The sequence below is a fragment of the Notolepis coatsorum genome (assembly GCF_963971535.1).
Source record: "Notolepis coatsorum genome assembly, chromosome: 9".
NCBI lineage: Eukaryota > Metazoa > Chordata > Actinopteri > Aulopiformes > Paralepididae > Notolepis > Notolepis coatsorum.
Genome location: NC_140173.1, coordinates 97,617,585 through 97,630,730, shown reverse-complemented (window position 1 = coordinate 97,630,730; position 13,146 = coordinate 97,617,585). Strand labels below are relative to the sequence as shown.

Here is a 13,146-nt window from a genome sequence, read left to right as displayed (position 1 = left end):
GTTATAGTCATAACCTAACGTTCTGTATCGTTAGTGGCTTAGCTTGGCATCACACTGCACAAGGGAGGCCAAGCGGAGCCACTTGGCTGACAAATACACCCCGCTGACAGCCCCCCAAAACCATCAGAACAGGGAGGGCCGAGCCCCCCCGACCCCCCCTAATGGAGGGTATCCCCCCTATTAGAGGCTTCACGGGAAGGCGACGGACCCGACCGTGCGAAGAGGCACTCAAGCAACTTAACGCACAGGGTGAGCAGACCGTGGCTTGACCCCACGACTACACACACGCACAACCCGCATGCCACCCGGGAACGAACGGAGGAACAACCTCGTTACTGCCCCCAGAATCACGGGGTCAAGGGCAAACCCAACCCCGTGGCAAGGCCGTAGCAGCGGAGGAAGACCCAGACCCACCAAAAGGACTGGACTCCCTGGAATGGGGGCCCGGAGAAGTCCATGATGCCAGCATCAAGACCCCACCAGGTGGGCACGTAGTGCCCCGCCCCCCACATCGCCAGCGTATTCGGACAAAGGCCCCCCAGTTACTGCACCTGGTAATCCCAGGCGGTATCCCAAGTACTAACCAGGCCAGAACCTGCTTAGCTTCCGAGATCGGACGAGATCGGGCGTGTTCAGGTCGGTATGGCCGTAAACCGAGCGGGCCCCGTCCCCCCAATAGTACACCGCCTGGCACACTGACCCTGCAGAACAGGCAGTCAGCATGGCCGTAAGCACACAAAAAAGGTTAACCAACGGAAGCAGGCAGCGCACCGGGGAAAAACCAGGCAACAGGCTGTTAACCCTAGCCTGGAGACTGCGGACGAGACAGGCGCCAGAGGGGACAGCTGAACACAGCCGCCCCGGCGGAAGGAGCGTAAGCTGGCGGTGTTGCATGACCAAGCCTCCATTTAACAACCCCCACCCAGAGGGGTCGAGGCAGAGAAGGCTGACACGATTGGCAGACGTCATGAACGTGCAGGGGCACCCTCAAACGGTGAACCCGGGAGTTGACACTGCTCCAACACACCAGGGAATCAACCACCTCGGTGTTACCCAATGCGGTGGTTGTTCCTATAACCCCTCAAGAAAAAACTCCAAAACACACCTGCGGGTATACACCGGCTATACCGCAGTACAAGCGTTTCAGTTTCCAAAAAGGGTTAACCCAGGCCTACGGGTCGCAAACATCACTTCGGACCGGGCCTGGCGGTACGGGAAGCACAGGGTCACCAGAGGAGGTCAAAAAACCACCCCCACAGGCCCCTCTTCGCCATGCGTGAGAGAGGAGCGAAAAATAATGGAGAACCAGCCCCTAAGCACACCGTACCTGGTATTCCCCGGCGGTCTCCCAACCAAGTACTAACCAGGACCAACCTGTGTAGCGGCCGAGATCCGACGAGATCGAGCGCGTACAGAATGGCATGGCTGTAAGCCATGACGACAGTGCTGAGTAAAAACATACCCAACCAGGGTCTCCATAGCGCTTAACCCTGTGACACCCAGACCGACCTGGCATTTTTCCCCCTGAAAAAAGCCCAAGTCCCTCAGGGTACCAGAACAGCAGATCTGCATCCCCGGCGGACAACGGGTTCAACTGATCTGGACCAGCGTGACCAGAACCAGTCCCGTGCCCTAACCACGCCGACATGCCTACTCCAGGAGAAGGGCAGATATGCGTGTTGATCTTAACATGAAAAGAAGGCGCCACCCAGACGTTCGGACGAACCGCGCCTGGTGGCCCACCCCAAGGGCGTGAGACCCCACTACATATGTTCAGATCCATCCCGTCATCATCCCCCAGACATGAACGAGAATCCGTCGACAACCCACCCAGGTCATGGGATGTGGTCGTCGGAAGAGGAAAAACCCCCATCTCAGTTGCTTTATAAAAACGCTGTTTCAACCACAAGCAACCAAGGCGTGCCAGTCAATCGCCTGTTTACAGCGAGCTAGCACTATACGTGCGTCGGGACACACCCCCATCAATGAACAGGCTATTTAGACCTGTCATTGAATCCCCAAGGCGCCCAGGGGAACGACAAGAGGGGTGTGACACTCCCTAACTCCAACACTTCTGGAATAGAAAGAAGGAAGCATCAACAGTATGTATCCCAGTCTACACAGCCGGGGTAAAAAATGTTCACATTTTTACATCCCACCACCCTCCCATAGGAAAGAGACGGGGATCCCCAGAGAGACTTCCCACGCGAGCTGTACAGATTGAAAAGAATATATTGCACCTTGAGCCATGTAAAAAACTGGTTTTAGGGCCTCCGGGGAAGAGGCACTGAACCCATACACACTCAATAAACGAATTGAATCGAATATACATACAATAGAAAAGGACCCTTCTAGAGGGTCCACTCACTTTGACAATCTGAGGAGGAAGGCTCTGTACTCTGATGGAGGCTTCCTCACATGGAAGAAGGAGTCCGAACTCACAGAAGGCCTGAATAGGCGCTTGGTGAGGAGGAGCCCTGACCACCCCCCCTGAAAACAGATCCATCACATGGACCTGAACAGCACACGGAAGTCCTACCAACAGAGACGCGCACGGTGACGTACTCTATGGCGGGGGAATTCCTGCGGTGCACACGCCCAATATACCAGGCCGTGGGACCAGGAACTCCCTCCCCCCCCCCCCCCCCCCCCCCCCCGTAACGTGCCGAACCGCCACGTGACGGGAACCTTGAAGGACAGGGGGTGTACCCCTGACCGACAGAACAATGGGGAGAGGAAAGGTTACCAGTTCACCCCTTTACGACCCCACACCCATGATACGACGTAACGACAAAAAGAGAATATGACACAGTCATAGTCAGCTCTATGAAGCGTTTCACAGCTCCACACAGCGCATGAGCTAACCTGCTATCTGATTTTTACTAAGGAAAAACACAGAATAGAGAGGGCTCTAAGAACCCCGGTCCAACATACACATGTGCTTCTGTGGCCAGTACAACCCAGTTGTAGGTCACATGACACACACAACCCATCATCACCTACAAAAAATGGCAAAAACACTCAACAGAGGAACGCCGTTTTTTTCACAATGAGAGAATACATCATTCTTGATTAGTATCGACCACAGGCCTTGCTAAGCACACATGACAGCAACCAAACCAATTTCCCTTTAGGAAATAAGTTTCTCCAGCAGATTTAGCACAACCTCAGCAATCAAGCTAAGAGTTACATCGTATCCCTACCACACAAAAGACACAATTAATGCACAACATGTCTGATAGGAGGTGATAAAGTCCCCAGGGAACCGGGGGGGAAAACACAATCCTCCTATTTTACCCTCAATACGGCCAGTTAAAACAGGAAAACCTGTTAATGTGTGAACACACTGTTCATTGTCATTACAGTCTGAGAAAGAACATTCTTTTACTCACTTGTCACCAAGCATAGCTTCATAGGTTAGTTGCCTTAGTAGTGAGTACACGGTACACATAAACACCATGATGTTTCTCACACAACAACCAGATCAATACATCACGATCTGCACGGAGAAGCTAACTGCCAGTGACAAAAACAGCTCACACATAACCCGCAACGTATCCTAAATGCATTGCAACAACACACGTTTTGGGAAAAAAACACCGTTATTCACAATACATTTAGCAAAGTAAAACCAGAAGACGTGTTATGAGGTCTGGTCAACCCCGTTCCTACCCGGAACGCAGATCAGCGAAGTGCAGTCACAAGACACCGTAGAACACAGCCGTCCTGTGTTGTTCGATCCGGGCAGCGTCGCCGCTCCAACCAGTCGCTACAGTCCTCTTAGTTGACGCAATCCCCGTCCAGGCTCAGGGCAGGGTCGACGAAACATCCCCTGTCAAGGATGACGTCGCGGTCAAGAGTGTAAAACATGTTAAAATCAAAGCACGTTCAACAGAATAGCATCAAGCTAACGGCGATCAGAAGCGAGCTCCCGGCGGCGCGCGAGAAGCTAAGCTACCCCGCGCCAGCCATGGCCATAGCAGCAAGCTAACGTTACCTAGCGACCACGACATGCTAGCCCCGCAGCTAACAGCTGACTGGCTAATAGTAGGCCTTAAGCAGGCCATGCAGCGATCCAGCAGGCTAACGCAGCAGTTAACAGCTGACTGGCTAACCGTAAGCTATGAACATGTAAACAATGACATAACACTCACCCAGACAGGCCGCCGTTCTGAACCCCTCCTCACTTTTTAAGAGAAAAGAGAAAACAAGACGTCAACACCGCTTCACAACGGTGACTTTACCACATCCGGCGGAATCAGCACAGTACCAACTGGCCTGTATAGCTGACTTTGAACATGAATCTGCCGCTATCGCACATTACATGCACATATCCCCTCGTGAAGGAATACTCTCATTTGGATATGAAAGATGGGGCCTTAACACGGTGACAGAGAGAATCCACTCGTCCAGAACACACAGGGATCACCAGTGTCAATGGTCGCGGCCCACTAGTTAAAACTATAATGGTCTCCAGACCAAGGCCTTCTGTCGCCTAGGCGGCTAAACAAAGGACCCTAGCCTGGGGCCGGTTTCCATAAACTTTGTCAAGTAGCCCCCATAGCACTAACAGACAAGTGGAGCCCGCCAGCAAACACTACTCACCCAACCTGGAACGCACCGCTTCTCACAACAGCGGCATGTCCGACAGTTCAGCTGTGGCCTGACAGGTTTCACCCCAACAAACACAGCAAGGAACTGCAGTTGAGAAGCATGCAGCGGCGTGCTCCCAATACGAAAACCGGTGGAGGGTTTTTAGAATGATCATCATCTTCTAGCCACTCCAGTACGAAGACAATATCGCCGTATTTTCTCGAAAATAGTGAGAGAGAAAATAAAGATATGATGTCAACGTATCCTTGTTTCCCAAGCTGTTCCTAATCCAATTTCTTCCATCATGGTGTCAAGTGTGGGGATCTACCGAGGCACTTCTTCCTTGTGGTGAAAGCGAGAAGGAGGAGAGCAGGTGACCACACACCTGCTTATGAAGGTAAGCTGATGAGGGGTGTGGTCAGACTAATACTGGTATTAGAGGTACATTTGTGGTTTATTCAGTACGCGTGCACGTACGCGAGATAGTGCAGTGTGATGCCAAGCTAAGCCACTAACGATACAGAACAATGAGTATGTAATTACAAAAACTAAGTACAAACTTAATTAAGTAAATTGTATAGCACTGTGATATAGTGTTACCAATATTTGCTTTGATGTCTAGTCCTCTATTCAGTGTGTGTGTGAGAGAGAGAGAGAGAGAGAGAGAGAGAGAGAGAGAGAGAGAGAGAGAGAGAGAGAGAGAGAGAGAGAGAGAGAGAGAGAGAGACAGGATGTCAGTGAGAACATATGGAATTCAATGGAAGAACAGAACACAGAAGAATAGAACACGGTAGAATAGAATGGCTAGGAAACAAGCCATGTTTGATCTGAATGGTAAATAGACTGTTTTGATATGATGTTTTATGTGCTGTTTTGATATGTTGTATGTAATTTTGATATGTTGTATGTGCTGTTTTGATATGATGTTGTATGTACTGTTTTGGTATGATGTTTTATGTGCTGTTTTGATATGTTGTATGTGCTGTTTTGATATGATGTTGTATGTAGGCTACTGTTTTGATATGATGTTGTATGTACTGTTGTATGTATTGTTTTGATATGTTGTATGTACTGTTTTGATATAATGTTGTATGTACTGTTTTGATATGGTGTTGTATGTACTGTTTTGATATGATGTATGTGCTGTTGTCTGATGAGTTCGCTTGTGAGGAAGGAATTTCCCCCTGGGGACAATAAAGTCTAAGTCGGAGTCTAATTAAAGTAATACACACACATGGATACAACTACAATTCATAACTCATTCATGTGATATGTTGATATCTTTATTTTGCCATAATACATGTATCACTCTCACAGACAAGGTGAATAAGCCTAATTGTGTGTATATAACAGAGCAATGGGTGTAAATGGTAGTTATACAACCTGACAAATACCACTGCCTGAGAGAAACTATAATAATAATAATAATAATAATAATAATAATAATAATAATAATAATAATAATAATAATAATAATAATAATAATAATAATAATAATAATAATAATAATAATAATAATAATATAATAATATTATTGATTATAGTTATAGTAAAATCATCATTCATTATGGCCATAATGATTCTCATACATTTTCTCTTGTAAATCTGTTATTTCACAACATACCATAAACAGCTGAGCAATCCTAATACAACAAGCTTTATATTTTTATCATGTAGGAAATTGTAGTAAATAATTGTATTATCAAAATAGTTGAGGCAGAATTCAACATCATTTCATGACACACGTGAGAGTTAGCTGAAAGCTGCTGGAATGTGAAACATAATATACCCTATGGCCGGAATGTGCATATTAAAGCCGGGATATTTCACTTCAGTAGAACTTAATCTACAAGTAATCTAGCGACCACTGCTGCCCCTGGCCTCTGCTGTCCTCATTCACTTCCATTGATTTTGAGGACCATGTATAAATATCATATTTTTTTTTGCTAATGTTGCCACTTTCAAATTATATATATACAAGGCAAAGGTACAAAGCACACTCAAACCTACAGCAGATGTTCTGCTTTAATAGAAAATGGCAAAACAAACACGTACCTTTGACTCAGAATAGTCTGTTTAATTGAAATGAGGAGTTTGTTTATATTTCAGAAGTATGGGTCCCCAAAATGTTATCGAATTGGAATGAATCAGGACCGTGACAGCTGGGAGCAATGGTTGTGTTGACAGCAGACAACAGGGACAACAGTAGTCGCTACTTGTAGATGCACTCACATTTACATTTACATTTAGTCATTTTGCTGAACGCTTTTATCCAAAGCGACTTACAAGTCCTCTACGACAAGTCAGCAGGAAGGGTACAACTCTTACAGCTCAGTAACAATGTTCATCAAACAGTGTTGAAACTTGGGTGCTGCAGTGTTGAGTGCATATAGTAGTAGAGACATATTAGTATATTATGAAGAGTGCATGATAGTAGAGACATATTGGTATAGTAGGTAATAATATAGACAAGGAAGATTAATTAGTGGAAGAGTTTCAGATATTGATTGAATAAGTGTGTTTTTAAGACTGCAGAAACATGACAAGTTGCACTGAAGTGAAATATCCCTTTAAATAGTCCATGAATCAGTGGTCTGTATCCAGGGTGCAGCAAGAGCAGGAACAATACAACGTTTCATCATCAAAGTAATCCAGCACACACCAGGAAATGAAGGTAAAGAATGAATTAGTCTGTGAAGATAAACGTCTCTATAAAGACAAGTGGTAGATGTTTGTTTATACATTTGTGTTTCCTTTATACAAGCCCACCTGCTCTATTCAAGTAGCTTTGATCCAAACCTCATTGTGTCTAGTAAAGATGTAAAAGCGCCCCTCGTACGCTGCCCCTGTGTAGCTGAGGCGATCAAAGGCTTTGCCTGCTTTGGTCAAGTCCTGGCGGAGCTGCTCCGTGTTGACGTGGCCAGCGTTTTGCGACACAGAGCCACTGAACACCCTGTGGGAGGAGACCAGAGAGCCGGTTCACAAGGGGGGATGGATGGATACAAAATAATACATCCAGCATATTCTCTAAATGTGACCGGGCCCAGCGGTAAGAGACTCATGTCTGGAAGTCAGATTGTGAGAAAATGAATTAAATGCTTTTTTCATATTATCACAGTTTGAATGTTTAAGAACATATACTGTAACAGCTAACAGTTATATTATTTCTAAATAGTAAAAACCTTTGTTTAAAAAAGGCAGTTTGTGGTCTAGGTGTTTAACGCCAAGGTGTTAAAAATGCATCCAAACTTTAGATTGGAGTTTCTCTGTTTTTCTCTGCCCTGAAACTTGAGCTTTAACTAGATTCAAATAAGCATATCTTCTTAAAATATTTTCAGATTTCAATGTATGACACATAATTTGTCTACGCCCCTTAGCTAACCGTACACCACGGCCTGAACTAAGCCTCTTAGCTAACCGTACACAGCGGCCTGAACTACACCTCTTAGCTAACCGTACACCGCGGCCTGAACTATACCTCTTAGCCAGCGGTGCGTTCCTGATATCAACTGTGATTGCACGCACGCTAATGGCGCCACGTGCACGCGCGCTCCCGCGCATGCGCATAAATGTCCCCTCGCTTGAGCACAGACTAAAGACAGTGCCTAATTGCCTCTACGAATGGAATGTAACACATATCATTCACAAGTTAGGTGTGAATGTATCTGAGAACGTATTTAACACACCTGACGACCGGCGCTATTGATATGCAAAGTAGCCCAGGTGGGTGTGCGAGTTGGCGAGTGCAACGCATTCCTGTGTGCACGCGCTTCTCCTCAAATCTTACTCTGCACGGTGTGCAACCCCGTCCCATGACCAACGCATGCCTGCTCTTAGCTAACCGTACACCGCGGCCTGAATTAAGCCTCTTAGCTAACCGTACACCACGGCCTGAACTAAGCCTCTTAGCTAACCGTACACCACGACCTGAACTACGCCCCTTAGCTAACCGTATACCGGCGGCCTGAAATAAGCCCCTTAACTAACCGTACACCGCGGCCTTTCGTGAGCTATTACTTAATTATATTGGGGAAATTATGGATTCAACTCTGACTGCCGCCACAGTATTTGCGGTGCACATTGATGACCCCTAGAGGAAGAACCCTATTGATTTTGGTGACCCCATGACCTTTCCCATAGCGCCACCATCAGGCCAGATTTTCCAATGAGTGTATCTCCTGATATCGCTGCTGTCGGGACAAAACCTCATAACTCCAAAAACCCAACTTTTCAGCAGATGAAAAAAAACGAACACAGATTTGAGGGTGAATAGAGTTAGGCGGTTTAGACAGATGATCGGTTTAATGCTTTGCCATTGTTTAAACTTTGTAAAACTCACACACACATATGGAGGATGATCTACGGAGTTGATTTATATAAAAAAAAAATTTAAAAATGGAGTTATGAGGTTTTGTCCCGACAGCAGCGATATGTTAGTTATACAATCATGAAATTGATATCCAGAGCTAGAGAGTGTGAGAGAGAGAGAGACAGTGTGTAAGAGAGACACAGAGAGAGGGTGAGAGAGAGATACAGAGATAGAGAGAGTGAGAGAGAGGGGGGGGAGAGAGAGACAGAGAGAGAGAGAGAGAGAGAGAGAGAGAGAGAGAGAGAGAGAGAGAGAGAGAGAGAGAGAGAGAGAGAGAGAGAGTTAGTGGTTTTTCTAATTATAAATATATATAGTTGAGTTTTAATTTAGTTTCAGTCTTCGGATATTTGTTTGTTCCTCACCTGACATAGATGGTCTCAGCAGGTCTCTTTATCACTTTAACGGAGGTGTCAGTGGGCGCCGGAGCCTCCTGGTTGGGAGGCATGAACCAGGAAATAGACGCCCCATGCTCTGCGCCATCTACTCCCTCAGTGATGGTGAGCAGACCGGGCCAGCTGTCCTGGGACACCGCTCTTCCTGAGATCAGAAACAACTACATTATTTTCGATAGGATTTGAAATGTAGCCCAAAGTGGAAAGAATAACACCAGCAGGATTGGCCATAGCCTCCCAGAGTATCCTCTAATTCATTTTCTACAAAGTTAACAATCAAATAAATTAGATTAACTTGGTTTTGGGTCGATGAAATACATACAAGGGTTGTTCAGCCTGTTACGACTTGATATTTTCACTTTAATTGGGTTATAAAATAATTAAATTGGCGATTACAATCTGAGTAGGCCTTAAAAATTAGCCATAAACCTGATTTATGTGTAAGCTCGAGTACTTACAACAGTTATAAGCCTGAGTTATGTGGTGGTCGTCCACGCCCACTTACCTTTTTCATTAGCTCCTCCGCAGTACCCCTGCAGCCTGTAAAAACCTGCCGTGAGGTCCGTTGTACCAGAACTTGGGACCTGGGTGGTTAACCATCGGCTGGCTTTGTACACACGCTCCTCAAAGTCCTTTTAAAAAAACGGCAACGTAAACGGCAAATGGTGCATTAATTATATAGCGCTTTTATCAGAATCATTGCCAAGTAGTTAACACATTGATTTGGTCGACATGGTGCGACATTAACGGACTGACAGTTACGGTAGAATAAAATAAAAAAGTAGAATACAATTTAATTTAATTTAAACTAAATTCAAATAGAAAAGCGCCTTACAATTTTTGTTCCTCACATTCACCCATTCACTGACTCACACATTCACACACGATGGCAGAGGCGACCATGCAAGGTGCCAACCTGCTCATCGGGAGCAATTCGCGGTTAGGCCTACTTGTACTTGTCTTGCTCAAGGACACTTCGACACGCGCTGCCCCGGGAGGAGGGGGAATCGATCCGGGAACCTTCCGATTGCCAGACGACCGCTCTACCTCCTGAGCCACTGTCGCCCCATGAAATGTGGCATAAAAGGTTTGAATGAATCAGTTTACCTGGTTTTGCGCTATAACGCTGTACTCCGGACAGTCCTTGTGGTGACAGAACTCAGGCGCGCCGGGCCACTGCTGCGAGCCGCGCGCGAGAGACGCGCACATAGCAACTCCGAGCAAATAGATCAACACAACCGGGCGCTTCATCCTTCCTCCTCGACACACGATACCACAAGAAACCCCTAGTCGCTATATAATGTCACTCTCCTGAATTACCGCAGGCAGGAGCTTATCAAAAGCTTAACCAAGCCAGGAAAGAAGGCAGGCTCCCCTAGATTTCCAAGAATGTATGTATTGTATTCCCGTCAGCAGCCTGGTCTTTACTTCAGCCTTACCTTTTACGCTTTATTTCGCTTTCACTGAGCTGAGTTGAACCGAAGCCATTGGCTGAAAGCAACGCCCAAGGAAAGCCACTCCTTTTGGGAATTAAGCACGGAGAGACGTTTCCCCTTCACATACACGCACGCACGCACGCACACACACACACACACACGCACGCGCGCACACTCACGCGCGCACACACACACACACACACACACACACACACACACACACACACATACATTTAGAATCTTTATTTATGTCCACATAAAGACAATGTTTAAAGGACACATTATCAGTGCACTTGTACATTGTGAGTAATTCTGATACAGTCGTGCCCAAATTGACAATGACAACCAAAGTTACACACACACATGGATGATGAACCTGACAATCAACACACAGCTCATGGATACAGATAGCAGTGTCTTCTCCAAATTGCCCGGCTGCCAATAATTGCTGACACTGAGCAATATCTTGCTAACACACACACACACACACACACACACACACACACACACACACACACACACACACACACACACACACACACACACACACACACACACACACACACACACACACACACACACACACACACACACACACACACACACACACAGACATGCACACACATGCGTGCAGGCACACACACGTGAAACGAACATAACTGAAACAGTCAACCCACAGTTGAATTTGATCAATATATTTAAATCAACATGGCCATTTCTAGCTTTTTGGGGGCCCTGTGCAAAATTTTGTTTGGGGGCCCCTATTTTGTGAAACTATGGTGGGGGGATTCCAAACCCTTTTTTTAACATTTAAATGCATCAATCTGGTGCACCTTAACTCATTCACGGCCAATCACGTAATATTACGTGTTTGCCCGCCAACAGTTGGGGAGCCAAAAACGTAATATTACGTTTTTAGATTGTTTTTTTCTTTTATTCTATTTTAATATCAATATTACACTCACAGACCTATTATGTTACAGCTGAAAGCCATACTGAGATGCCAAAAGTGCAGTACCGGCCAGATCCTGCTAGGTGGCAGTATCGCCCACCCTTTGAAACCTTATATCTTACCCTGTGTTACATTTAAACCCTTTGAAACCCTGTTCCAGACTGTATGTCACATCTAATGTCCTCCGGGTGGAGAATTCTGGTCCAGGCAAGTCTAACACTTCACCCAAGCAACTTGAAACGCATCTAGCACACTTGATCCATACGTCTTTTGAAGCACCGTACTTTCTGTAGCTTAGATCCCCATTCAGGCATGTATTGAAATAAGAGCTTTGAGGTTTAAAAGTGCAATTTCATTGATCAACCTTATTTTTGATACATATAGATTAAAGGGGAATTCAGCCTACATTAGTAAAGTAAACTAGCCTGGTATAAATAAGTCAACCAGCCCAGTTAAATAAGTCAACTAGCCTGGTATAAATAAGTCAACCAGCCCAGTTGAATAAGTCAACTAGCCTGGTATAAATAAGTCAACCAGCCCCGTTAAATAAGTCAACTAGCCTGGTATAAATAAGTCAACCAGCCCAGTTAAATAAGTCAACTAGCCTGGTATAAATAAGTCTACCAGCCTAGTTAAATAAGTAAAATAGCTTGGTTAATTAAGTCTACATTTATAACTAAGCAATTCATTAAGTAATCGCACTTCAAGTAATAATAGTAAGGCTTATACACTTATTAGTCTCGCATATTAACTTGACATTTACACATAGCCTTCAACATGTCACGTAAAGGAGAGATTACTGAGCTAGAACAAGAAGTTGACACAATAGCCCAAAAGGAACAGATTATCGATCAGGTTGAAGAGAAACCCAGAAACAAAGAAGATTCCCAAGAGCAGCCCAAAAGGCATAAAGACGGCGACACTGCTGAAAGGAATAAAAGAAAAAGTGGAAGAATCATAACTCTGACAGAGAAGGGCAGAGAGATGCAAGAGGAGAAAATTGTAGGACTCCAGCGAAGGTTCCAATTTGTATATAAGAGATGGAAAAGAATTGTAAGAAACGCCAAGGAGATACTATCACAAACTGAGATAGTAACTGAGGAAGTCGAAACAGTCATTACTGAAACCCGTGGTTTCTCCGCTGACGTCCAGCGCGCATATGAAGAATTACGACAAGTTGACACGCCAGATCAGGAAACCCGTAGGAGAGTCGATCTGTGCTCCCAAACATCCCTGTTCATCTTCAAAAGAGCCTCAAGCCGACTGTATGGAACACCTGAAGAAGAAGATGACTATCCTGAAGACAGTTCTCGACTTCTCTAACTCAAAGAAGACCTCTGTACGTTCGAATGGGTCCACAGTAAGACGTCAAGAAGCTGCTGCCGATGTCGCTGCAGGCCAAGC

At 45.6% G+C, this 13,146-nt stretch overlaps 1 protein-coding gene across 1 annotated transcript; it reads right to left on the bottom strand.

Moving 5' to 3' along the window:
* Nucleotides 1-5,868: 5,868 nt before the first annotated feature.
* Nucleotides 5,869-10,845, bottom strand: LOC311234074 (heme-binding protein 2-like). Its single transcript, XM_084321175.1, has 4 exons — nucleotides 10,462-10,845; nucleotides 9,860-9,986; nucleotides 9,325-9,499; nucleotides 5,869-7,546 (listed from the first exon to the last, which is right to left on the bottom strand). Exons 1-4 carry the CDS (start codon nucleotides 10,603-10,605, stop codon nucleotides 7,372-7,374), a joined length of 621 nt encoding a protein of 206 aa, XP_084177301.1. The 5' UTR covers nucleotides 10,606-10,845; the 3' UTR covers nucleotides 5,869-7,371.
* Between the last annotated feature and the right edge of the window lie 2,301 nt (nucleotides 10,846-13,146).